The sequence below is a fragment of the Orussus abietinus genome, unplaced genomic scaffold, assembly GCF_000612105.2.
Source record: "Orussus abietinus isolate OABI.00-Male unplaced genomic scaffold, Oabi_2.0 scaffold20, whole genome shotgun sequence".
NCBI lineage: Eukaryota > Metazoa > Arthropoda > Insecta > Hymenoptera > Orussidae > Orussus > Orussus abietinus.
Window position 1 is genome coordinate 1374417 of NW_019394282.1, and position 25130 is coordinate 1399546.

Sequence of the window (25130 nt, forward strand, 5' to 3'; positions counted from 1 at the left end):
TACGTCACTTTGGGTAGGAATGAACGTAAAGTGCATAAAGGAAAGCATAAAGGAAAACGAGGATCTGGTCCGTCTTGGGTCCCGCGGATTTCCGTTGGGCCGGTCGAGTTTTCCGTTGTGCCGGCCGCGGGCCAATGGGGTGCGAGGAGGGTCGGTGCGCGCGAAAACACCCGGTAGATTCTGCAAGCGAGGTTAGGCCCCGCGCTCGTGGTCGGGGCGCGGACCAATGGGACGCATAGGCGGGAGTCCGGGGGGCCCACGTGGTGGCCGCTCGGCCAATGGCGGCGGGCCGGTCGGGATTCGAGCGCGTCGTCGGGTGCCGGGTAAAAAAACGAGTTTGCAACTCGCGCCGGCCGGCTCGGCCAGAAGCGCAGCGAGGAGAGTCAGGGCACTGCGGTCTCTTGCGGTTCTTGGTTGGCTCCCTGGCGCGTCCTGCGAGAGTCGGGCTAGAAGAAGAGGAAGAGGAAGAAGAGGAAGAAGAGGAAGAGTCCTCGTCGAGGGAGCGCGAGAGAGACCGTTCGAGCCACGTGACCGCTCCTAGCAGCCGACTTTCCCCTGGATCCGGCGTCCTCGACTCGGCCGGCCCAGGAGACGACCCGGAGCGAGCGAGTCGACGCGCGGGGGGCGAGAGGGGGCGCCGCGAAGGAGCCCGGACAAGGAGAGCGAGAGAGAGAGGGAGAGAGGGAGAGGGCGAGTCGCGAGCGCGGTGCGGTCGGCTTCGGCGAGACAGTCGAGAGCCGCTAACCAAGAGGCGAGGAGATCGCGAGACGCGCCCGGGCCCGGGACTTGGAGCGACCCCGAGAGGATACGACGGCGGGTCCCTCCGCGGCGGGCAGGAAGACAGGAGGAACCACCCGGTCCCCCGAGCCGCCACCATAGCGCCCAAGGCCGCCGCCAATCTACCCGCCACCATGTCCAAGCTCTACGTCGGCAACCTGCCGTCGGACTGCAACGAGGCCGCCCTGAGGCAGCTCTTCCAGGAGCACAGCCTCGCCTGCACCAACGTCCTCGTGAAGCGCGGCGGGTACGCCTTCGTCGACTGCGCCGACCAGTCCACGGCGGACCGGGCCATCGACAAGCTGAACGGTAAGACCCGCCGACTATTTTCCGCTGCTTTCCCTCCGCTTACGACTGCTTACGACCGCTAACGCTTGGCTACGAGCAACCTCGCCCTTGGTCTCGGTCCCCCGGGTCGAGACAGGGTCTCGCTCGCCCTCGCGAGACCTGGACCGAGGTCGCTCGTCGCCGCTAACGCTTCTGCTTGCAGCTTTCAGGTCCCCGGATGTGCCCGAGCACGCCCCACGCATGCTCCACGGATGCCCCACGTGCTGCCGCGGGTTGCGCGGGAAACCGACTCCGATCTCGAAGACGACGTCGTCTTCGAGCTCGGCAGGGCTCCTCGAGCCCGAGGGGCGGCCATGCTTTCGCTTGCGATCTTCGATTGTCCTTCGCTCGCGATCGTGCTTTTCCTCCCGGAAGATGAAACCCATTCCAGCGCCATGTACGATCGAGGGGCTTTGCCCCGGTTAGCCTGTTACTTCTTCTTCTAAAAAACGCGTCTTCGTGGCGAGTACACTCGTCGAAAACGGCCAACCGGTTAAACGGGGTCTAAATCTCTAAAAATGGAGACGATGCGAGGAAATACCGCAAACCACTGCGTTCCATTTATTCCAGTGGGACAAAGATTATTCCCTGAATTTACTAAATATTTCCTTGACCCTGTTCAAAGAAATATCTCCTCCGTCAAATGACAGTTTCTTTCTCAGGGTGTCCTTTGTCAAGAGATTCGGGATCCCTCTGTCTAATTTTCTTTTTTTTCGGACACTTTAACGGGTGCACATGCTGTAGCGATGTCATCTCCGTTTCTGCGCCCTATGATAAGGACGATAGGGTGGAGGGACGCAAATTGGAGCTAGGGAACCGGGGGATTAAGGGCGCTCGTTAAGGAGAGGTCGAATTCGGAGTTTAAGGCCGGACGTACCGAGACTCGGGTACGTATTTAAAAGGGTTTAGCTTAACCGATGATTCCTTTGATAACGGTATGATTAGACATTCTCCATCGATTTTAGAGATTCTAGGATTCCGAGCGATAGGATCGCAATCGATATTTCACTTGGCGATAGAGACTAGATTAAACTAAAATGAACTAAATGAACGATATCGTTTCGAGAAAAAAAATCAAGTACACTCGTAACGTGTTCAATTACCCTTCCCCTCCCCTGACGCATGAGCGATCCTGCCAGCTATTTACATATTATGTACTTGTAACCATAATTTTTTATCCGTAATATTTATTTTATTTTATAGTTTGTAATATTTATTCAGAATATTTCTTCTCGAAATCGTTAAGAATTCCAGTTTCCGGTCTCAGGATTTAATTTATCGGCCCGATTAGTCGCCTCGAGGACGAATTTGTTACGCAATCGGTGGAGCCGCTGTCGGTTTGACTTTTCCCGAGTTCTTCAATTGTCCGATGTCACATTTGACGTTATTTGCCGAAACATGTCCGGCGATTCAACGACGAGGAGATATTCGGAACTGAGAGCCACTGCGCGACCTCGAAAACTCTTCCACGAGGAGAGAACCGTCTCTCTCTCTCTCCTCCCCTTGGCCCCTCGTATCTCGGTCACTCTCCTCGAAAAAGCTCCGTCGCCAGTAGCCCCTCGAGATTAGGCGAATAAATAAGCTCGTTAGGTCTTCTAGACCCGACTTAGTCTCCCCAGAATCCGAGAACGAAGCAAATCGATGCACATTCTAAACATTACCCATTTCCTCGCGACACATACCGGTACGTTGATTCGACTTCGACATCTCTAAACGAGGTATATTCCATGTTAAATTTAGTATTTTCCCATTTCACATTTCGGGAATTTCCGATTTACGAGGACTTGACTGATTTTATTTCGGTGGTATTTATTATTGTATTATTTTCTTGTCGATTAACATCGCGGAGGTATGATTAATCCGCCTTAGGAGGGACCTGCGCGGCGGGGGTGCGCGTGGAAAACCCGTCCACGTGGTGAGAAAGGCGCGCATGCCGGCCGGCGTATCGACCAAGATGGCGGCGCGGCCGGTCCACGGCGCCGCAAGGTCACTCGCGCTCGGCCCGATAAGAGGCCCCCGATAACGGCGCCGCGCTGCCCTTCCGCGAATCGCCGGCCGAGCGCGCAGTCGCCGCCACCGGTCAATTGCGTCTCCGTGACCCTAACTAGTCTAGGTATTAGGTTCGAAACGAAATTCAGGATTTTATAGAGTCGTCCTATACGAGGTGGATTTTATTACGTTCTCCTATACGAACTTGCGGATTTCATCAGATTGCTCCACATGAAATTCTGGACTCTACTAGTTTCGCCGTAAAACTGAGGATTTTCTAAAGTTGCCCGATGCAATTATACGGTTTTTATTAAGTCCTTTGGGACGAAACTGGATTTTCTAAAGTTGCCCGATACAATTATACGGTTTTTATTAAGTCCTTTGGGACGAAACTGGATTTTCCTAGGTTCGATACAAAATCCGGAATTTTTTTCGGTCGTTCGGTACAAGCAGATTTACCTTACCGCCTCTATCGCTGAAACCCTTACCTTCGCGTAGAATAATCCGATATTTATTATATAGAGAGTCCCTCGGTGATGGATCTGTCCACGGATTCGCTTAATGCCCGTCTTACCTGAAGTCCAGGTGTTTACGTATCTTCGAGGTGCGCGGTTCCGAATCGTCTTGTCTCCCGTTGACCTAGGTCGGTCATGGTCGCCCGGCGTCGGGCCGACATCGGCACGCGTCGGAACGTGTCGGGAACTCATCCGATGAGACGCTAATCGGTTCGTCACCCCCGCGAGGCAGGGCCGCCGGTCGGGCTGCATCGAGCCATAAATTCCCGGCGACTCTGCACCGCGGCGACTTGGCGACGCCGCATCGCGACACTTTGTCAGCGACACTCGATCGTAATCGCGGCTGAATGAAGCTGCCCGTAACTTTATAGGTTGGCGGTTGGGTTGCGCGAGCGAGAGGCGGCTCGTCGGCTCTCAGGCGCGGGTGAGAGATGGCGCGGCGGTCACGTGGCCGCCGGCCGTCCGACGACACACGAGAGTGGGAACTTCACTCGTCCTGCGTTATGTAACCGAAGATCGGCGAATAATAAAACTCGACGTGTCGATTCTCTCCGACTCCTTCCTGCTTAGGATCCCACCCCGGTTCCGCTATTGCCGCCGGTTTAGTCGCAGCTGTGCTTTGAACTTGCGAGGTGAGGCACGTCCGCCCTCCCAGCCTTCTGGGTGGACATGCCGCGCCGATTTCTTCCGCGATATGTAATTCCGCCCCGATTAAGGATTTCCCACGTTATCGTTCGAATATTCGGATCGATACTTTAAAGAAATAATTCAGGGTACGTTATGATTTTCCTACGGCCCTGGCGAGTATATAACGGTAGCGAATTTCGATACGCGCCCGCCTTCGATATTACCCCGCGAGTTCCGTCATCCATCTCGACCGTTATTTAGACCGCGACGAAACTCGATAGCCTTCAAGGAAAACGTTCCTTTGCTCGGCGATACTCGACAACTACCGCCTCGTTGTTTATTGCGTCGACGAGACAGGTCCTCCTTACAATGGCCGCATTACCGCCGGCCGTTCCATCCCACTAAAAATAACGCACGGCATATAACATAAACGCCGTCCAATATAGATCCGCCATCCGCCCCTTCGCTGTCCTTTCCTCGGCGCCTCCGATTCCCGATAACTCCAATTCCAAGATGGCCGCCGCGTCACGTGACGCCGATCAACCGAAACCGGCGCGACTTAAGGTGATGTGAAAGTGGCGTCGAAGAGGTTTTCTTTATACAAATTTTCTCCCAACTCGATTTACCGAATAATTTGAAAATTTACAACGTGAATAGGGAGATTATAAGGAAGGTCCTGAAGCTCGTGAAATGTCAATTCTTTTCAAATTTGTTTATAGGTATTTGAAAAATAGTTTATAAAAAATGAAACTTCGCGAGTTTCAGGACCTATCTTAGGGTCTCCATATTCACGTTTTAAAGTATGAAACGATTTGAAGGACCCAGTTCGGAGAAAAGTTTTATGAACGATTGAGCTTTCGGATGCGACTTTCCCATCCCCTTAAGGCGACACGAAAGCGGCGTCAAAGAGGTTTACTGAGCGTCCGGAGTCGTTTAAAATTCTAAAACATGAATATAAAGGCTGCGAGGAAGTTCCTGTAAATTTCAAATTTTTTTACAATTTGTCCATAGACACTTAAAAATATTTCCACAAAAGATGAAATCTCTACAGGGCCTCCTTACAGCCTGCACATTCACGTTGTAAAATTTGATACAATTCGGTACCCCCGGTTCGGGGAAAAGTATCGGAGCCATAATTGACCCCTTTTCACATCCCCTTAGTACTCGCGAGTCCGCGTTATATCAAGGTTCCTCCCGACTGGAATATTGGAATTATAGAGGGCCCAACCGCCGGGAGTTATCCGCCAATCCAGATGGCATCTCGCCTGGCTCGGACGGAAACGCGACGAGTCCTCGGAGGTCCAACGTACCCGCTCTCGTGGGCCGATCTCCTTTTCGGTGCACACACGCGTGCCCGGGCGTGCACACACGCGCACGCGCTGTCAGGCCCGGCCCGACGCGGAGGAAGACTGAGAAATCCGCGGATACAATGCCGCTCGCTCGAGGCCAGAACTAGTTTGGTAGGTTAGGTTTTAGACCAAGTCGCCGTGTCTAGGTTAGGTTAGGCTGCATACGCTAGTACTGAGTCACGGCAGCCGGCGGTCCTCGGTCCCCGTTTCGCGTTCTCCGTTTCTTCCGTTCGTCGCCTCCGCGTCGGCGCGTGGGGCGGGGGGCGCTAATGCGCCGGCGCGCGTGCTTTAGATGGTGGGCGCGCATGCGCGCGCCCGCGTTTCGCGGAACCGGGGACGGCGGGAAGAAAAGGACTTCGGGAGCGAGACCCGAAAGTCCGGCGACAGGAAACTGCCGCATTCTTCCCGTCTAGAGCGAAGCGCTCGGAAAGCGCGCCAGATTTGAACGTTCGAACGGGGAAAACGAATCGCGACGGTTAAGCCGGAAGTTAACGCGTAGAAATTGGACCTCCGTCGGAGATCCTTGATTTTTCTTCTTAACCGTGGAATCTGGGAAAAAAGTACAAGGTGGAGGGTGACACTCTTTGGTTATGTGGACTTTTGGAGCGGCCCTTGATAATGCGCCGCGAAAGACATCCCCTCGGGGGCGACACCCTTTGCCCTCGAGACGAGCCGACGACCCTGCCGAAGGAACCTCTAATTACCTTGGCCGCAATTATTTCCGTACGACCGCCTCGTAACCGGCGACCTGCCATCATCCCGAGTTTCCGCATCGTCCTCTAAACGGCCCGGCGTTTCCGGAACCGGAGAGGTACCGCGGAAATATGTCCAGATGAATCTAAGCGAGGTGCATCGTGACGTTAGGTTAGGCAAGAAAAAGTCTTATTTTTATATGCAATTAAATGTCACTAGACGCTGATAACAAATGGCCCTCCCCTCGCATCTCGAGCCTCACTCATTGGTACCCTCCACTTCTTTTCCTTATATTTTCACCTATTTTTTAATTTCGAGGGGAGTAATTCCTGTCCGGTATCATTATCTACAAAGTTAAAGGTCATGAAAGTGCATACCTGTCCGTTGATTAATTACTTAACGAGGATGAACGGTTTTCCCGCGGTACGAGCGTCGACGTCCCTTTCTTCCTATCGTCGGATCCATGCTCTCCTCCCACGTGGGCCGGTCGGTAAGGCAGCGGCCCATTTCCCGCGGCCTATCTTATCGACCGGCCCGCTTACGTAAGCCGCCGTTACGTCCCGACGCGTCCGCGAGGTAATCCAACGCTCGACGCCTAAGAGTTAATAATAGGGGGATCGATTATTTCGGCGGACGTCTAACGTCGCGCACCGACAGGTGGCCGTAAAGAGGAAATATATTAATTAGCCGCGGCATTCGACGACCTCGACGCCCGAAAATGGTGGGGGGCACCGGTTTGCCAACGAGACGGCCGTGCCGTAACCCGATGGGCTGGGTTCTGGGTATTTCGCTGTAATACCATGAAACGCTATGCTAATGTAATATCGCGACCACCGGCCCTCGAAACGTGTACCGTGAGAGTTTTTTTCCCTCCGCCACGGACACGCGCGTGGACGCGGAGGTTTTCCTTCGATCGACAAGACTCGACCTTATTTTCTCTTTCTTTTTTTTTTCCCCTAAATCTTAACGAATCACTGGTACCATTTTGGAGCCACGAGTGAGGTCTTGTCGAGACCCATCCTTGTTTATTACTATCGTTTATATCTCTTCTAAAGTTTCAATCAATCGCCGAGGACATTTTCGCGGATGTCGCGATAAGGCTCTCGTTAGGTTCCCTTTGAAGGCTCGTCCGGATTTAAATGAGGAAATCACCTTTTCCTCTTTTTTCATTATCCTGCTATCGCGACATCGGCCGCGTCCGCCGCGACAATACCCTGAATAATTAGCATACATATAGACGGGCTATCAGATGGTTTTGCCGCGATAGCCTTTTCGGCCGAGGTGCATGACTTCGCAGCGCTGCGCGCGCACCCTGCAGCGCATCGCACGCGCCACCTCTCTCGGTGCGTTTAATACTTGCGCCGCACGCGAGGGCGTAAATGTGCGCGAATCCCGAGAGGGATTTTTTTTATTTAGGAGGATAACATTCGATTGAGGATTTAATCCTGGCTTGCCGGGTAATTAAATTTTACGCGCAATTTAAAAAGTATTCTCGGGATATCCAGGACTTGTATGTTTCCACGCATGCGTACTTTCGAGTCTCGTCCCCGCCATTTGCCCGACTAGACGAGCAGATGCTCCTCTAGGAATACATTACCTGCGGTCGGCGCGTCTGACGTGTGCGTGCCGGGGCGCACGTGTGCGCGCGCAGGCTGCGCGCGCGCTCTCTCTCCTACGGCCAATCAAATTTCGATAAGACGTTCCTTCTTCCTTCTCTCAACGACCCGCGACGAACGCGCGTTCGTTACCCTTCCGCTCGTTCCACGAATTTCTTACCGAGTCCGCATGCCTCCTGCAAATGAACACCCTGTATTAGCGCGCCGTATCCGAAATAAAGTTTCATTACTCGGCCATTAACGTCGCTTCCATCTGCGCCCGACTTAAGGTAACTGCGCACGTAACGATAAATCGCAACGACTCGGCTATCCGCCCGGTGGAATCCACTTCTTCGTCCACGAGTCAATTAAATGCCTGGAGATTAATTTGCACAGATTTATCGCAACGATTAATCGCAATCAATACCCCTTTAGCCACCCTTAAGGGAGCTACTTGCGCAACGATTAATCCGTGCGGTTATTGTGGAGCTTGTTTACACGTTAAATCTGTACAGACAGGCTTGCACAGATTTATCGTGATTTATTAAGGTGAAGTGAAACACCTCGAGGAACTTGATCGACATCGATAAAGAAGATTTTTCTAAATGTCTACGTTGCCCACTCTCGTTTTTATATTGATAGCTGGGGCGAATTATATTGGGTATTGTACCAAATGGCATACTCCACCTGTCGTTTTCCTACAATAATTATAAAGAAATCGAAGTAAAACTCCAGAAATCCTCTGGATTCATCCTTTCTGGGGCCCTAATTCACTGCAGAGGGTCCCCCTGCGCCATCTGTGATTTCCAGGTCAATTAAATTTTCACTCCGAGACCTCGTATTTCCATCCTTTTAGCATAGAAGCGCATACAACACTTTTTTTGCCTTTATCCCGTTCAAATGCGAGTTTATCGATTACCAGAGTGTTCTAAATTGTCGTAAAATTGTCCTGACCCTTTCGTTCCTCATATCGGAGCCTTCGATAATTGTATATCGATCGAAATATCAGAGCTCGACGCCATTTTGGTTCTGGTCTGGGCTAAGTTAAAGAATTTTTTCCAAAAATCCAAATTTTCAATGTGTCAGGACAATTCTTAGATGATCAGGAGTGTCAAAGTTTCGGACAATTTGCTCTAATACCCTTGAAAAAAAGTCTTGTATTTTAATCGACTGATTTGTGTTTCACTTCATCTTAAATCCGCGCAGACTGGGTCGCAGAAATTGATCGTTACGCGTGTACCCACTTTTAGCGGGATTCCTCCGATCTCCGTTTCGCTGATGGTTTCACCTCGCGTGGCTCTCTCGTTCTCGCTCTCGAGGCATTCCGGTGCGATCTTTGCTGACTGCTTTGTAGACGCGATTCTTCCGGCGCGATTAAATCCTCGCGTGGCGAACGGAAGCGGCGCTGCCGGAAGGCACGACCGCACGTGAGTTCGGGTTAAGGGAACGTGGAATCGGGCTATCACTCGATCTGCCTCGTGTTTCCCTGACCACGAGGTGAGGTATGATTTAATTTTGCATCCTGGTAATGGGAAGAGAGAAAAAGATATATCACTCGTCTAGCTCCCAAAAATAATCAGGAAAAATACATTTTAATACTACCAAGCCCAAAGCACGTTTCTCATTAAAAAAAAACAATCGACAGAAAAAAAGTCGCAAAGATTCGCGTGATGTCATTAAAATTCGTAGAGTCGGGTAGTTTCGTAGAAATTCGTTAAAATATACACGATGTTAAAAAAAAATGTTCAGGCTTTTTCACGAAACTTCGAAAATGCAGTTTAGGGTGAAGTTATTGCGGGTTTGACGATACGACGATATCGTTTTCGTCGGCGAGCGGAAGCGAGGATATTCCGGAAGGCACGTGGCTCCTCGGGATACGAATAAACTCGGCCGGGCAGGATATATTTTTAATCGGTCTTTCGTGTCCACCAGGTTGGCAGGCTTGATTTGTCGCGTGCCGCGGCGCGACCACCTGCCCTTCGAAAAACTCATCCACCCGTCGGAGAGCGCCGGTGGAATAGTCTTGGTCGTTAGCGCAGCGTCTCGCTGCCTTCTTTTTTAACGTATTTCCGTCATCACGGATTTCGCGTGCTCCGAATTACCTCCGCGGGAGCCCCTCCCTCGCGTAATTAATTTAAACAACGCGGCTATTAAACGCTACAAGAAGTTCCCCGTTTCCGGCACGTTAGGAACACGTGTTTTGTTCCCTTTTTCTCCTCCACCGGTAAGCACAACAGACATATCTAGAGCTTATTATATTCCCTCGTTTGTTAGCGACCTCCAGCCCGGCAGGTACCGTTACGACGATTACCAATTCCTACATTCCACATCCCCTCGTATGTACCTCCCAGGCAAGGTATTTCCAAATGTCCTACCTCAAATGTGCCCACAATTATGAAAGTGGTCTAAGTCATATATTTTTTGTTTCGAAATTACATTGAATTAATTCCGTTTGAAATAATATGGCGTGAAATAACTGATAAACTCATTTATTTTTTAATTTTGACTTAGACCACTTTCATAATTATGGGCACAAATAATTCCTACTTTCATCTACATCTCGTCTACCCCTAGGCCCTAGATTTTTATCCCTAGACTCGATTCCACCTCTCCCAAAAATATCGATAAGAACGACCTCTCACCATCTCGCCCTTTGGTCCAGCTCGACCTTTGGCTGCCGGCGAAAGAGATCGGTATCGCGCATCGACGCTGCGCGTCGACGCCATTGATCATCGAAGATCACGGACGCTCGGTCACTCGTCGTTCTCACGACCTCCGAAGTCGGCTGCGCGTCGCCCTCTCTCCGTCTCTCTCGTCGCCCCTCCTTCCCGCGCTCCGTCACCCGCGAGCGAGGAGGAGAGGGAGGCGGGTGCTCGCGGCGACTCGCGGCGCGCGACTGACGATGAGCACCGCTGCCGGCGTAAGGTCCACCCGCAGCCACCCCCTCCCCTCCCCTGCCCCCCGACCGCCCGCAGGTTTCCACGAGAACTTTCCGGTAGAGCCGAGACCTTCTCTCGCTGCGCCGTGACCTTGATCCCGCGGGATTGGGTTGAGCGCCCCTGCTACACCCCGGCTCCCCCTCCCGTCGTAGCATCCAGCTTGAATGAAACGAACTTTTCCAGCGCGAGCTGACGCCGTGGACCCCCCACTCCTCCCCGTTGCGTTTATCGCCCTCGCGGCGACGTAACCGGCGACGAGGTCGCGCCAATTCCCGCCGCCCGGCGCCCGCGGGGCGGGAAATTCAAACGCGCCTAGTCGACTTTATCTTAATTGACAATATGGGGGTAAAACACCACGAGGATGAATTTTGCCTCGTCCGTGGCGGGAAATTTAAAGGTATTACTCCTGGAGAGCCCGTTTTGATAATTTATATGTATATGGAAATGAGGTAAATCGATTTCCGTGGTATCGAGATATCTCGAGTTTTTGAGAGAACGATCTTAATTTTGTCAGATTCATGGGGGGATTATTATGATTTTTAAGGGTTAATGCTGATAGCAGGGGGTTTGGGATGAAAATTTTTGGGGGACTGGTGGTTATCTCCGTGGGTCCTATCTGGGGATTTGGGCCCGTCGTTCGATAGGTTATCCCGGATAACCCCAGGCGACTGTGTTCGTCTCGACTGCACCGAAATATGTGAGTTTCGGGGACTCTTTGAGAACCCCTCGGGGTGTGGACGATGACGAATATAGTTCGGGGCAAAAAGCGCGTGCGCGCAAGGAGGAAGGAAGTGCTATATTTGGAGGCAGGAGCCTTTCCTCGTCTTCTTTTCCGTCTAGCGTCGCGGTCCTCTCGCGTCGCGGCGGCGTCGTCGGTGGACCTAACCTCTTTCCGGCGCGTAAACCTCCGCCGACGCCTCCTACTCCCTCGCCCCCGATCGGCTTCCCTCGGCTCGGCTCGGCCCCACCCGCGGCACCCGAGGATCGCGATGGAGAACCTTGGAGACACGTGTTTGTTTTAGATACGCGGCCATTGACTTCGCTTCCCGCCAAACGTCGCTAGCGTAAGCGCCCCCGCCCTATGCGAGCATGGATACAACGGAAAGCGCCGCCGGCACAACGGAATGCTGGCGGCGACGCGACGCGCGAGGCTCGCGTTACGAGACGCGACGCGCGGCTCCGGTTGTGTCGCCACTTATTAACCGTCTGTACATGGTGGACAATTAAACGGAAATAATGTTACTAACTGCAACTTGAGATTTAATCGCAAATGAAATATCGCTTTCCTCGGGAAAATTGCCTAAACGAAAATTGCCTGCGAAAAAACGTTTAAAATCTGGGATATTGCTTCGGTTGTGTCGCCACTTATTTACCGTCTGTACATGGACAATTAAACGGAAATAATGTTACTAACTGCAACTTGAGATTTAATCGCAAATGAAATATCGCTTTCCTCGGGAAAATTGCCTATTGATATTTTTATCTGGAACATCTGTGGAATGTATTAATAATTTCAAGAGAGGAATAATTAACATTTAAAATATGGGAAATTGCGGCGATTATGTAGTGCCGGACTTTTTAGTCGAAAATTTATTTTTCTGGCGGTAGTTGGAATATCTCGTTTGTCTGTTAATAAGAAGAGCGCGTTTTTACCGACCCGAACTTCTCGTCGAAAAGTATGCCATTTCGCCCGACCTTCCCCTACTCGCGTCTCGAGGGTTGGAGACCCGATCGACCGAATTAGATACCGTAAAGAGGGGTTATTTTGGAGCCGAGGGGTTACCATGGCCACCGTGATAAAAGTATCGCTTTTCCGGGAAACCTCTCGCTTTTCATTAGGAACGACCTCCGCTAGGACGACGAAAGTGCGCATACGAGGCAGGTCAACGGCGGACTTGGAAATTCCATTTCTACTTTCTTTCGAAAGTGTCTCGTTCGTGACACTCATCTCCGAACTTTCCCATCATCTTAACGCATCTCAAATGATCATATACAACAATTGTCACGCACTGAGAAAAAAAAGAAAAACGTCACCGCACCGAAGAAATATTTCGTAAATCCAAGAATTATTTCCCTGAAATAAATTGAAATAAATAGTACGTCGACTATTTGAGTTAACCCTCTATGGGTCGAATTTTTGTTTTAAATAAAAAAAACTTGGGGGAACGAAAAATCAGCAATTAGGAACCTATATATGCAAATGAAAAATAATTTTTCATTTAAAATGTGACCTGAAAGTTACACGGGCCCATAGAGGGTTAACTTGAGTGAAATAATTATTCCTAGAGCTAACGGAATGTATTTTCGGCTCGATCAATCGTTTGTATCGGTGTCGCCGAGGAATAACAAGGTTAACGGGGGAGTAATAAAGCAACTTGGCGAGAAAAGGAGGAACGGAGGCTAATCAAGGAGCTCCCTTTGGAGTGGCAGTAGCCGACCTCGAATCTCGGTTAAGCGGTCCAGGGTCGGGATTCCGCGGATGTTTCCCGAGCCCATGGACGTCTTTTACGGCGTGTCGGGCATTTCGTTTTTCGCCGGGTGCATCCCCGAAAGGGGGGGACCCGGGGAGGCCCGCGAGGGGTGGGCGGTCGGATATCGCAGAGAAATTGCATCGGCCACGGCGCCATTAATCTCCGAACGAGCGGATATTATTTTAATTCTCAAGTCCCGGAGTCGGGTCTCTTCCGAGAATACCGTCCTTTGTTCGAGGGCGGCCTCGAGAAAGAAAAGCGACCGCGGGTGATTTAATCTACGAACGCGACCCTGGCTCCCCCGTTGGCGCATTTGTTTTTGCCCCTGCAGATTCGCTTCTGTCCTTCCCATTTCGTCCTCTCCCCTTCCCAAAATCCCATTTTCTGCCGATATGTAACGATCCGGATTTTCCGCTCGCGAAAGCGGGCTGCTGCATATAAACAAGATGGCGGACAGGGAAACGGGGTGGGACCTTCCAGAGGGATGTTTTCCTCCCAGCCTGGTGAAAATCGTTCCCAGAGATATCGGACGCTCTTTCTCCTCGGGTTTAACCGTCCTCGACCTGGTGTCGTGCTCCTCTACGACCGGAACGACGGGGTGAAAGGAAGGGAGAAAGTGGAGAACGACAACCCTTCCGGGCGCGGCCCAATGGCGGCCGGCGCCAAGCCACGGGACCGACACCTCGACGTTCCCGAATTTTTTCCGGGTATTCCTCTTCTCTTAAAACCCTGGGAAAAAATACTCCCGCTATCTCGAGACGTCGATTGAGAGGGTGGTATTTTTTGTAGGTTCCTCCCGAGCTTGGATGATTGTCAAAAAAATTGGGAAAGTTCACGCGTGGATTGGGGACTTTGTCGTCCCAATGAGAACGTCCATTGAGTTTATGGATGGTGGACGGGATTAATTTCGATGGTCGTGGAGTGATGCTAGGTGTGACAATATTTCTGGGGGTGAGAAAAATTGCAGGGGAGGGTTTCGGGGCTTTTTATGCCCGACATCCTCGACGGGTTCGCGCGCTTCCCGCGCGGTGCAGGACCTATCTTAACGTGCGTGGGTCCGTTGGTTTCATTCGGCAAACTAACCTACCAGCCTAAGTAATCCATTGTGCTCCTCCTGCTCTCTTTGTCCGCTCGCTCTCACGCTGAGCCCACGGCCTGAAGAGAGCGAGAGAGAGGGTAGGCGAGCCGCGGATCGGGGACCGAGCGAGAGGGCGACCCGGGGAAAAAGAGAGATCCCCTAGGAGGGAGGGAGGGACCGAGAGGGAGAGAGGGAGCGAGAGAGAAGGAGCGAAGTATGCCACAAGGCCAACCCCGCCAGGAGCAATTTTTACTCTACTCTTTGCCCCTCTCGGAACGAAGAAGCTTAAACCGAGACGCCGAATTATGCTCTTAAGCGACTAACTGCTCCAATTTTATTTCGTCGACGAGCTGGAACGCTCCGGCCTCGAGCCGAGGGATCGTCCTTACGAGAATCGTCCTTACGGGAATCGTCCTTGTGCGGACCTACGTACTCTATGTCGGGTCTTTCTTATGGAGATCGTCCCGACCAGGATCGTCTTTAGCAAAATCGTGTTTATCAGGATCACTTATAACCAAGATCGTCCTTTCCAGGATCTCTTTTACCAAAATCGTCCTTGCCAGGGTCGCTTTAAACAAACTCGTCCTTTCCGGGATTACTGACAAGAAACTCGGCAGAGTCTCGCGCCAAGTACAAATAGTAATTTATGTACCTAGTCGCGCTAACCGCCGTGTCCAAGGCATCGGCATTCAGGATCGACCTGGAATGCTACAACAGCAGAACCTGTTCGGATTCCCATTCCCATTCCCGGCGGCACAACCCAAATATTTCATTACAACCCCCGAGTCCCGAGGTGAGCCGGTGCTCGCCAGGATCGGCACTCCTCCTTACGTCATAACTCCTACTCGAAGGATCCTTCCACCTCCGGACTTCCGGTATTTTCCTCGACATTTCGTCCCGTATACGAGGCGAGGTCCGGCAAGGAAAGGCTCGAAGGGAGGAATTAAAATCGGAGGCAGAACGGGTCAAGATCGAGAGTCCGCTTTTCTCAGCGTCCCTTGACGCGTCCACCCTTTTCGCCGACCCTCGGCAGCTGACGAGTAACGTCCCCGTAACGAGTTGCTTCGTTGGCCCCGATACATTATCCTCCGATATATGCGGAGCATAATAGTTGCGTCTAGTTTTTTTTTTCCCTTTTTTTTTTCCCCGCCAGAGCGACGTCTCTTTCGCATGCACCTTCCTAACGAGTTAACTCGTTCGCGTCCCCTGGGGGTTATGAAATGCCAATGGACCTTCTAATCATCCCCCATGGCGCTGAGATAATTTCCCGCCCCAGGAAGAACCTCCCCCTGAAACTCTGTAAACCATTCCCACCCCCCCGATACTCCGATCGCGACCCAAAAGCTGCATGACTTATTTCAATACCGCAGTTAAGGTAAGGTTAGACAATCTCGGTGCATTCCAAAACTCGCAGGAATCCTCCCTAGTGGAGCGAACCTCCTTCGTCGAGTCTAAAAAACCTCGTAAATCACCCCAGAATCCATTTCCATCGATCCAGTTCCACCACCAAGTGTGCCGATCGCCCAGGGTGCCTCTCGATTTTTCGAAAGGACCTGGGACTCTCCGTTAGACCTAGAAGAGTCCTTCCACCTTGGGGTTAGGCCGGGGTTTGGGTCCTATCGTCGCGAGGGCCCGCCCAAGGGACAGAGAGGGCATGAATATATATTACCGGGGCATGTGCGTGGTGCGTACATGTGGCGAAGCCAAGAGCCTAGGCCCCTCTCCCTTTCGCTCCCGTCGGCGGGTCTCTCTCTCTCTCGGTGGCGCGGGCCGAGAGAGCCTACCTGGTAGTTTTGGGTTTAGGGGAGCCTCGGCCTTGAGCCTCTCGTCGGCGAGCCGGGTGCCGGCACTGCTACATTCGGCAATGCCGGCAGTGCGGCCTAGTACTGACCCACTATAAAGGCACTTGCCGTCCCGCTCCCTCCCGGGGGTAGGCCGTTGGAGCCGTCTCCCTCGCTCCCGAGGGAACGCTGCCGAGAGCCTGCTAACCTACTCTCTCTCGGTCGGTCCGCACCGGCTCCCTAAAACTTGCCCCACTCCCCCCTCCCTCCCCTCTCGCCCCTCTCTCCCCCGACGAGTACGTGCATGCATGCGGGCCCGCGCTCGTGTGCCCGCATACGGACGGGCGGCCCTCTCTCTCGCTCCCCCGCTCCTCCCCTTGCTCCCTCTCGCTCTACCCTAGTTTGCGTGTGCGCTCGCTCCTATGGGCTACCCGCGCGCATGCGCCCTCGTCCCTTCTGCGTCCTCCTGTGGCCTAAGCCTGAACGTGTGTTCGTGCGCGTCAGTTTCCCCGGCGCTGCCGACGCTGCTTAGAGATGCGAGAGTGTTGGAGGGAGTACCACCTAGCATAGCAACTGCTGTTTCTGCATTTCTTAGCAGCCGCCCCATGCGATGTCGGTATATTTTAGGTATATACCGGGTGTCCCGATACCGGGGACCGAGACGCCGCCCGACGCCCGGCGCCGCCTACCCCCGAGGCGCCCCTCCCTGGGGGAAAATACCCCAGGGAGTTTTCCCGGGATGGGACGGAAAGAGAGGCCGAAAATCGTCCCCGACGACCTGGACGACCTCCTTCTTCGCTTGGATGACTTTACGTGAACTGTTATTATTTTTTTTTTCATGTAGATTCGGAGGGCTCGCGGGATTTACTTCGGATGTTTTGGAGGAATTTTTGGAGTCTTCGATCTGGATTGTTTTTATTTTTGGGTAGGTTCGAGGACTTCGCTCTGAAAATTTCACTCCTGGAATTGTTACTTGGATGATGGTTGGTCTGGAGGTGAGGCGGTGTATTGGGAATTTTCGGACGTTTTCTTTTGGACTTTTTTTTTCATTTTAGGGTACCTTTGACGGTGTTCGGGCGTTGGCTGGGACGGTCTAGGGACTTTCATGGGGTTTCTTGGGTTTACGGGAGATTCCGCCAGGCCTGGATGTAGCATTTTTCCTGGAGGCCCCGCAAGGGCCAGGAGACCTTAATCCTCGGGCTTCTTTTTCATGCCGTCTCCCCCGAATTACGTCGTGCCGTCTTTCCAGATTTTCCGGAAATTTCAGCCGCTTTTAGAAGCCCCGGAACGTTGCCCGGGAAACGCGCCTCGAGCCGCGCATTTAACGCCACTTTTGACAGGCCGCCACGCCGTAGACATTAAAATATACTCCTAGAGATTAATGACGGTGGCGGTGTCAAAATGTTTCCTCCACGGTGGTTACGTGGGCTTACCAGTTATTTCTCTCGGACAAGAAGCATGAGACTATGAAATTATACAAGAAGGCATCCCACGGAAATTTCGTCGCCCTCCGCAAGAGGGTTCAACTCGAAATATCGTGGTCCCCTTCAAGATTTAATTCGTTAATTTAAATGAATGAACAAATATCATTTGGGTATTATTCAAAGAATGCTTTATCCAAGTGCACGACGTTACTCAATAAGTATGGCTACACGGTAAATATTCGCAGACGCGCCGAGACGCTTCTCGTCCGCCATCTTGAATCCCCAGGAACGGTCACGGAAAGCGCTGGGAAAAATCTCGTATAATATCCAATAATGAATTTTCTCGAGCCCCGGGGCGAGGTGTCGGTATGGCGGATTCCTTCCTCCCTTCAACGGAGTCTACCCCTGAGGTGGGACCAATACGAGTCGAATTAAAACGTCGTCGAGCGTCCCGGCGTACTTTGTAGCGAATTGGCTTTCGCATGAAACCTGTTATCCGCGTCGTCCGAGCCGAACACTTACGAATATTATTAAAAGACCGTGGAGAGCCAGGTGGGGTTGACACGAGACTTTCTAAGTAGCCATCTAGTGTGCTCTTCTTTTTTTTTCTTCATATTATTATTATTCTATTCCCTCGCGATATCTGGCTCTTCTCCCGATCGGGTCGTCCTTCTCCCTCCTTCTCTCTCTCTCTCTAGGTCCACGTCTCGGTCCGTACGAGCATTTTTAATTCATTCGCATTCCCAAGCTAGTCGGCCCGGTAGGTTTCTACCTACGGCCTTCATTGTACCCGGCATTCTGCTGCATTTAATGGACTCCTCGCGAACAATTCCGCCACTCGCCACACGCACACCATTGTAGGGATCTCCCTATTTTCGGCGGGCCCTCTTTCAACCGACCTGCGTCCGTTTCGCTCCGAAATAGGACTTTCGAGATTCCTATCGGTGCCCGATCGAACACAAAGCGGACCCCGTCAGTCCCCCTTGCCGAATTTCCCGATCGATCGGCTACTCGGATTCAAGTTCCACCTTCCACCTCTTCCGAGACGTCATTTTCATCCGTCTACGTATACAAACTTACAAACAATCTAAACGTAGAGAGATATTTCAAACTGCATATCTCAGTATTAAATGTGCACTGAGAAAAAAAAAAATTGGTTGACTCAGAGATGTTCATTGTTACGATAATGTCCTGCGATTAAATATGCCCAAAAAAATGTCAGTCCATTTTCCCAATCGATCGGCTACTCGGATTCGAGTTCCACCTTCCACCTCTTCCGAGACGTTTTCATTTTCATCCGTCTACGTATACAAACTAACATTCCAAACGTAGATAGATATTTCAAATTGTATATCTCAGTATTAAATGTACACTGAGAAAAAAAAAATTGGTTGACTCAGAGATGTTCATTGTTACGATAATGTCCTGCGATTAAATATACCCAAAAAAATGTCAGTCCATTTTCCCGATCGATCGGCTACTCGGATTCGAGTTCCACCTTCCACCTCTTCCGAGACGTCATTTTCATGCAACTTTAGGCGAACTAAAATGTTATTAACGGAATGGGGACATTTCCCGATAACGCGATGTTTTATAATGTCGGCTTATCGCGAGATATCATTCACCGTTTATCCAGGAGATTTGGGTTTCTATATTTGGAATCGCAGTGCACTCTTGTTTATGATCCAAATTACGTTACCAGGGTCACCGCCCTCCTTTGTCATTATTGCGACTCGGGGACGCCGCTTTTTGCGACACTGCCAAAAGGGTGGACAGATTAATACCGGATTTTTCACGGTACGGTGGCTTCGTGGTCTTCCGCGAGATCAACAGTAAAAAGAGACCTGCGAATAAAAGTACACAGTTCCGTCGATTCGTCTGGTATATAAAGAAATAAAAATAATGAAATTAAATATCACGAGTACAGGGACCTTCCTCGACACCTCCCGATTGACGTGGTGAAATTTCAACGGCTTTGGTACACCCGGTTCCGAAAAAAGCGCCATAAACGAGCCCCTCGGCCCGCCTTAACGCCTGAAAATTCTCTTCGTCGGAGTTGGCGCTTTTTCCCGGTTCCCGAATTTTCGGCAGATTTCCCCGGCTCGTCCTTTTCCCGGAGATGGGCACGACGGGGAACTGGTCGGCTTTGGGCAGTTGGGAACGGGGGGCAGGGGCCTTAAGGGGCCTTAAGGGGCCGGCAGGGGCAGGGTAAATTAGATGGGCCGACCGGTAGAAGACACCTGGCACATAGGAAAGGAAATACGCGTGGATTATAACTAGTCGAGGCTGCGTCGAGGAGAGAACCGGAGACCGAGGCTCGGACCTCGTCCTCCAGAGCCGCGCCTAACCTCTTTCACATAACCTCTTGATCCTGATTAGAATATGAGTGAGCCGCTCGGCGATCGCTCGCGAGACCGCGCGCGTGCGAACCGCACCCGGAAGAGACGCGTCCTGGCCGCTCTTCGGGGACCGGTCATCACCCGAGGTCACGCACCGGACGCACGCATTTCGACGCACTGGACGCATTGGACGCGCCCAAAGACCCGGCACAAAGACCCGATGTCTTCGCCGTTTCCATGGGAAGCTCCGCGGGAGACCCCCTCCACCCCTTTCGGGCCTGGGCGAGAAAGTGCCACCCATCCGACGAGGCCGGGGGCACTTTCTTCCTAGCCTTTCTCTAAGGGAGGACGTGGGAAATCTGCGAGTCGCTCGTCTTCGGGGTGGATCCCGGAAGAGCCTCCCGATCCGATTTTTTAAGGAAGATACAAATCTCTGCAATTTTATGAAACCACTTGAGAAATGGTCCGAGGGATGCAATTTTATTATTAATATTATCTAATAAATATTGGACAATTTTGCAAGCTGGGGGGTGGACTGCATTCGCTCCGAAATGCAATTTTCCTAACGATAGAAAATGCAGCGCGAAATTTGGTTTTCGTTGTCTCTATGTACTGTATCTTGTATCCAGACCTTTGGCTTGGTAATGTTTCTTCATCTTGCCGTTAATTACGGGTTTCTATGGAATCTTCTTGTCTGATTTCAGGATACACCTACCTCGGGTCGTTGCTCATCGTGGAGCCGTCAGTGGCCAGCGGGACGAAGAAACGGTGAGTGGAATTTTTCGTTCTGCCTTTTCATATCTCAACTCGCATGTCCCCTTTCAACCCTTTCTGCCATTAGACGACAATTTCCGCCTACGAGTTCCGATTGAAAGTCGTGTCAGAGATCCTCGAGTGCCGAGCAGCTAATTCTTAATACCTAGCTAGACACAGCGCGAGACGATATGCATTAATCTCTGAAATACGGTGTTTTAAAATTGAGGAAAAATTTTAAGAAATCTCACATATCATTCTTCAACGTTCCATCCTCACCAGGACTCGTTCGAACAAGAATTCTCGCGGCGACCTCCGAATCTCCTCATCTTTGAAAATTTCTTCTGGGTGGTGATGGGCCTTTGGTAGCGACTATCGTCCTCAAAACTTTCATCCAGTGTGTCGGAACTCATTAAAGGACCTCGCCTGCGCGTTTTGTTTGTGCGTGAGCATGATTTAGGATTTACATCCGCCGAAATCGCTTTCTCGTCTGCAACTCTTCGAGGTCGGTGCGAAAGCACGAAGAGTTGGCTTTCAGGTAAGAGATGGGACTCCAGAGTTCTTGGTCCCCCTTTTGCGGGAAGATCTGTCATTTCACTCGTGACATTACGCTGTACGGGGACCCTTCAAGGGCCTGCAGTCTCGCTGGGAGCCACTGGAAGTGGCGGGCTCGAAAAGGAAAAAGAAAATCGGAAAGAAAGGGCGAAAACAAAAATCTGGCACCTGCCTCTTTCCGAGCAAGACTCGAGCCAGGCTGCGAGCCTCGTCTCGACCGCTCGTGCCACAACTGCAATCTGTTATTTCCCCACACCCCGAGTGGTCTTCTTCTTCTTCCCTCCGTTTCTCCATCTCATCCTCCACTTCGTCCCGTACATGTAAGGTCTTCCTCGTCCTTTCTGCCGATCGGTCCGAAACGTCCGGAAAATCAGCTTAACCTCGTGAACATCTGTCCCTATCCATCACGGATCGCCACAACCCTTCCCCACTGATGGCAACCCCTTGACCGTGTAAATTCTTACATAAACAGTACTTACTCGGTTTACGGGGACTCCTTCGGATGTGTGCCTAAAACTCCGGGAGATGTTTCCTAAATTAATCACCACCGTATCGCAGGATGCGGAGTCCTAACAAGGGAACGCATCACCACGGTTTGCTAACTAGGGAACCCGTCATCGAACTTTCCTAACGAGCCAGGAACCTCGATCCTGGTGGAACCTCCTGGGATAGGTATCCCGGTTTGGTTGAAAATATGGGAAAACAGGTCATATCGATCATTTGTATATTTATGACTTTTACTTACTCGCGTTATCACCGAATCTATAGACATTGTGGATACTACGATAGGGTAACCTATCATCAGGAGGAGCGAGCAACAAAATCCAGTGGGGTAAATCATTGATTCATTTCGTTGACCGATATTGATCGATTAGTCATGGTATGTAGGCACCTTTGTCGGCAAGATGGACATTTGTACCGCGGTTAAATGTCCAAACGTCAAGCTCCAAATTTATATCCTATCCAAATTTCAAACCCGAAAAGTCCAAGTCTCGCAGTGGGGTTTCCTTCGGCATCGTCGACGAGACATTTTTCCTCGCCCTCGGACAATTCCGCGAGACGCGTAATTAGCAAGTATGACCGCAGTGGCAGATTTGGGAGCAATAAATCCAGCCGACTCGTCGCACAGGTGAAGCGGCCTCAGCCTCGATCTCGTTACCGAAGCTCGTGCCCGCCAGGTGACAAATTGCCGAGAGCTTCCAGAAGGAGGACGAAGAGGAAGAGAAGGAGAGAGAGGAGACCGCGAAATAAAGGGTTATGTCGACCGTATCACTTCCCATTACCGTACTCCCGTGAGGCCGGTTCGCGCCGAGGACGATGTTCAGGGCTGAGCGTTCATTTCCATATTAGCCGATATGTTTCATATGTAAAGCGCGGATGGAGAGAGAGAGAGAGGGAGGGGAAGAAAGAAACGGGAAAGCTAAGGCTAACCAACTTGTTTCATTTCGGAACTAGTTTCCACGGGGTGCCAGGAGTGCCTGCCCCTTCTGCTCCACGGGAGGTAAATCACTCCGTGACGCTCCCATAACGTACGCGCAGCATCCTGACTTTCTTCGGCTGGAAGCGGAGATGTTCCCCCGGGACCCGTTTCGCTCCTTCTCCCGAAGGAGACCCCGGAAGAAAGTTGCACCCCTCGATCTCGCTACTCGACCCTCCGCGACCGAATTAAACCGCGTCTCGGACTCGTTCTCGACTCCTATTTCTCGATTCCGAGAGGAAAATCTAAGGGTCGCTAACCTATTGCCCTGGAATGACGTCCTACATTCTTGCAAGTACGAGTAAATCCGTCCATTTTGAATTTATAAAGTCATATCAGGGTCTGAATACAAAATTCAGAATCAGATCGATCCTCATCGATTTCGCCGAGACATTTTTTTATCCGTCGTTTTCTTCCCTTATCCGACCAATCTTTTCCGATCTCGGAAGTCTAATATTTTTTTTTCTTCTCTTTCTTTATTTTTAACAAAGTACTCGGAATTTCGCGAGCCTTAATCTCTCGTCCGGGACATCCTTTCTCGCGTTCCGCGTCTTCCTCCTCGTTTCGTCCTTCTCGCCGCGCGTCGGCCCTTCGTGATGATTCTTTTTTTTTTCCCCCGCGATAGTTCCCCCCTCGAATCGATCGATCGACGGATCTCACGTCTCTCGAGCATCTGTTTAATCCGAGACAGCGCGAGTGCGCCTGCCCGTGCACTCGAGCTGCACGCAGGTTCTCGGATCGCGTGCACGCGATGCGGTCGCGATGCAAGCTGCACTCGGCCCTCGACGGAGCGACGAAAGATTGGCCTGACTTCCCACAAAAGCGCATCCTGACGTGGCTAAATCGCGACCTGCCCTTTCCCCATCCTCAGGGTGGCGAGAATTTTTAAGGAGATACGAAAGCGGCTTTCCAGGGTCGATCGTGACACTTTTTTTGTTTTTTTAAATTCGGTACCCTCGAATTTTCTTATTTATACCAAATTAAAAAATGTTCTTTCCCTAATTAAAAAGATGAACTCTAGGAATAATTCCCAGGGCCTCCATATTCAAGCAGAAAAGTCTCGAAAAATTCGGCCAAAAAGATTCGCCCAGGATTCACACCTCGGGCGCCACTTTAGAATTCGCCTTAAATCCTGGGAATTCCCGCAGGCTCCAAAGGAACGCAATTAAAACCCGCGAACACTCCTGGATGCAATCTAGCGACATCGAGAGTCGATCTTCCCTCTCCCAGAATTCGATTTCCACTTCCTGGATCCCGAAACTTAAACCGAGGACGACAGGATCCCCAGGTCAGCCTTGCTCCACTTCCACCCCTTCCTGGAGGTCGCCGGCGCACTCCCGATGCAGCTCACCTCTCGCTGCACTTTTCTCATTAGCATAACAAGGCCGCTGCACCTCGCGGCGCATAAGGGCGGTCAGGTTGCGATACAATGAGATCGACCTCCTGCCCCCCAGCCCGCGGCCGGGCGCGATGCACTTTGCCTGCATCCCCGCCGATACACCTCGCCCTTGCCCCTTATCGAACCCCCGATCCGTCTCCTTGTCACCCCACGAGAGCATCGAAGATCGCAAAAGGAACGAACGAAAAGAGGGAGGGGGGCGAATGACCGAAGGAGGGAGAAGTGCATTTCTTCCATCTCGCAGGCGCAATCTCTCTCTCTCTTTCTTTCTCCTTCTCTCGTGAATCGTTGCATGCGGCGCGTGCCAACCGCGCGTGCCCCCTCCCCCCATCTCTCCCCCCTTCCCCGCCGCGCGTGCATTTACCCCTCCCCTCACCTTGCGGCGCACTTCCACGCGAGGTGCATCCGCGTGCACTTGTTGCGCTACCGCAAACCGGACTGCACCGGCGCAAGACTGCCGACTCCCGCACGCGTCCACGGGTGCACTCGTTGCATTCTTCTCGGGAGACGGTTTTTCTTTCTTTCTATTTTGTTCCTTTTTCTTCGGGGATTTTCTATAGTTTCCTTTTATTGGTTCTCGAGATGTTAGTATACCGTTTTTCTTTTTTTTTTTGGAGGGTAGATAGTGGTGGTGAATTTCTGGGGGAGCGTGCACTTGTTGCATGACAAAAGTGCATCGGGAGAATTTCAGCTTGTTGCATTGTGGACATGCAAGGGGAGTTATTTTCTCTTTTCGGGAAACGCGGGATTGCGTTTCTTTTCAATTGTTAAACTGGAATTATGGCGGTCACGTGTTTTTTATGCGTTTGTATATTCTTGTTTCTTTTATCTTTGCCCTTTGGGGGGTATCGGGAAATTCGGGAGAAATTCGCGACAAATAGACCCTTGCGTATGTTGTGTATATTGTACTAGGTAATCACCGTGGGGTACACGCGTGGACACTCCATACGCTACTGCATCCGGGATGCACTTGTTGCATGCCCCCTGCCTCAACGGGGTATGACCGCACCCCAATGTGATTTTGCATCCCCTCGCACATGTC

General features: G+C 51.5%; 1 protein-coding gene across 1 annotated transcript; it reads left to right on the forward strand.

Moving 5' to 3' along the window:
- The first annotated feature begins 911 nt into the window (after positions 1-911).
- Positions 912-20676, forward strand: LOC105694444 (insulin-like growth factor 2 mRNA-binding protein 3-A). Its single transcript, XM_012415114.2, has 2 exons — positions 912-1086; positions 20609-20676. The coding sequence occupies exons 1-2, from the start codon at positions 912-914 to the stop codon at positions 20674-20676; spliced, it is 243 nt and encodes an 80-aa protein (XP_012270537.2).
- The last annotated feature ends 4454 nt before the right edge of the window (positions 20677-25130 follow it).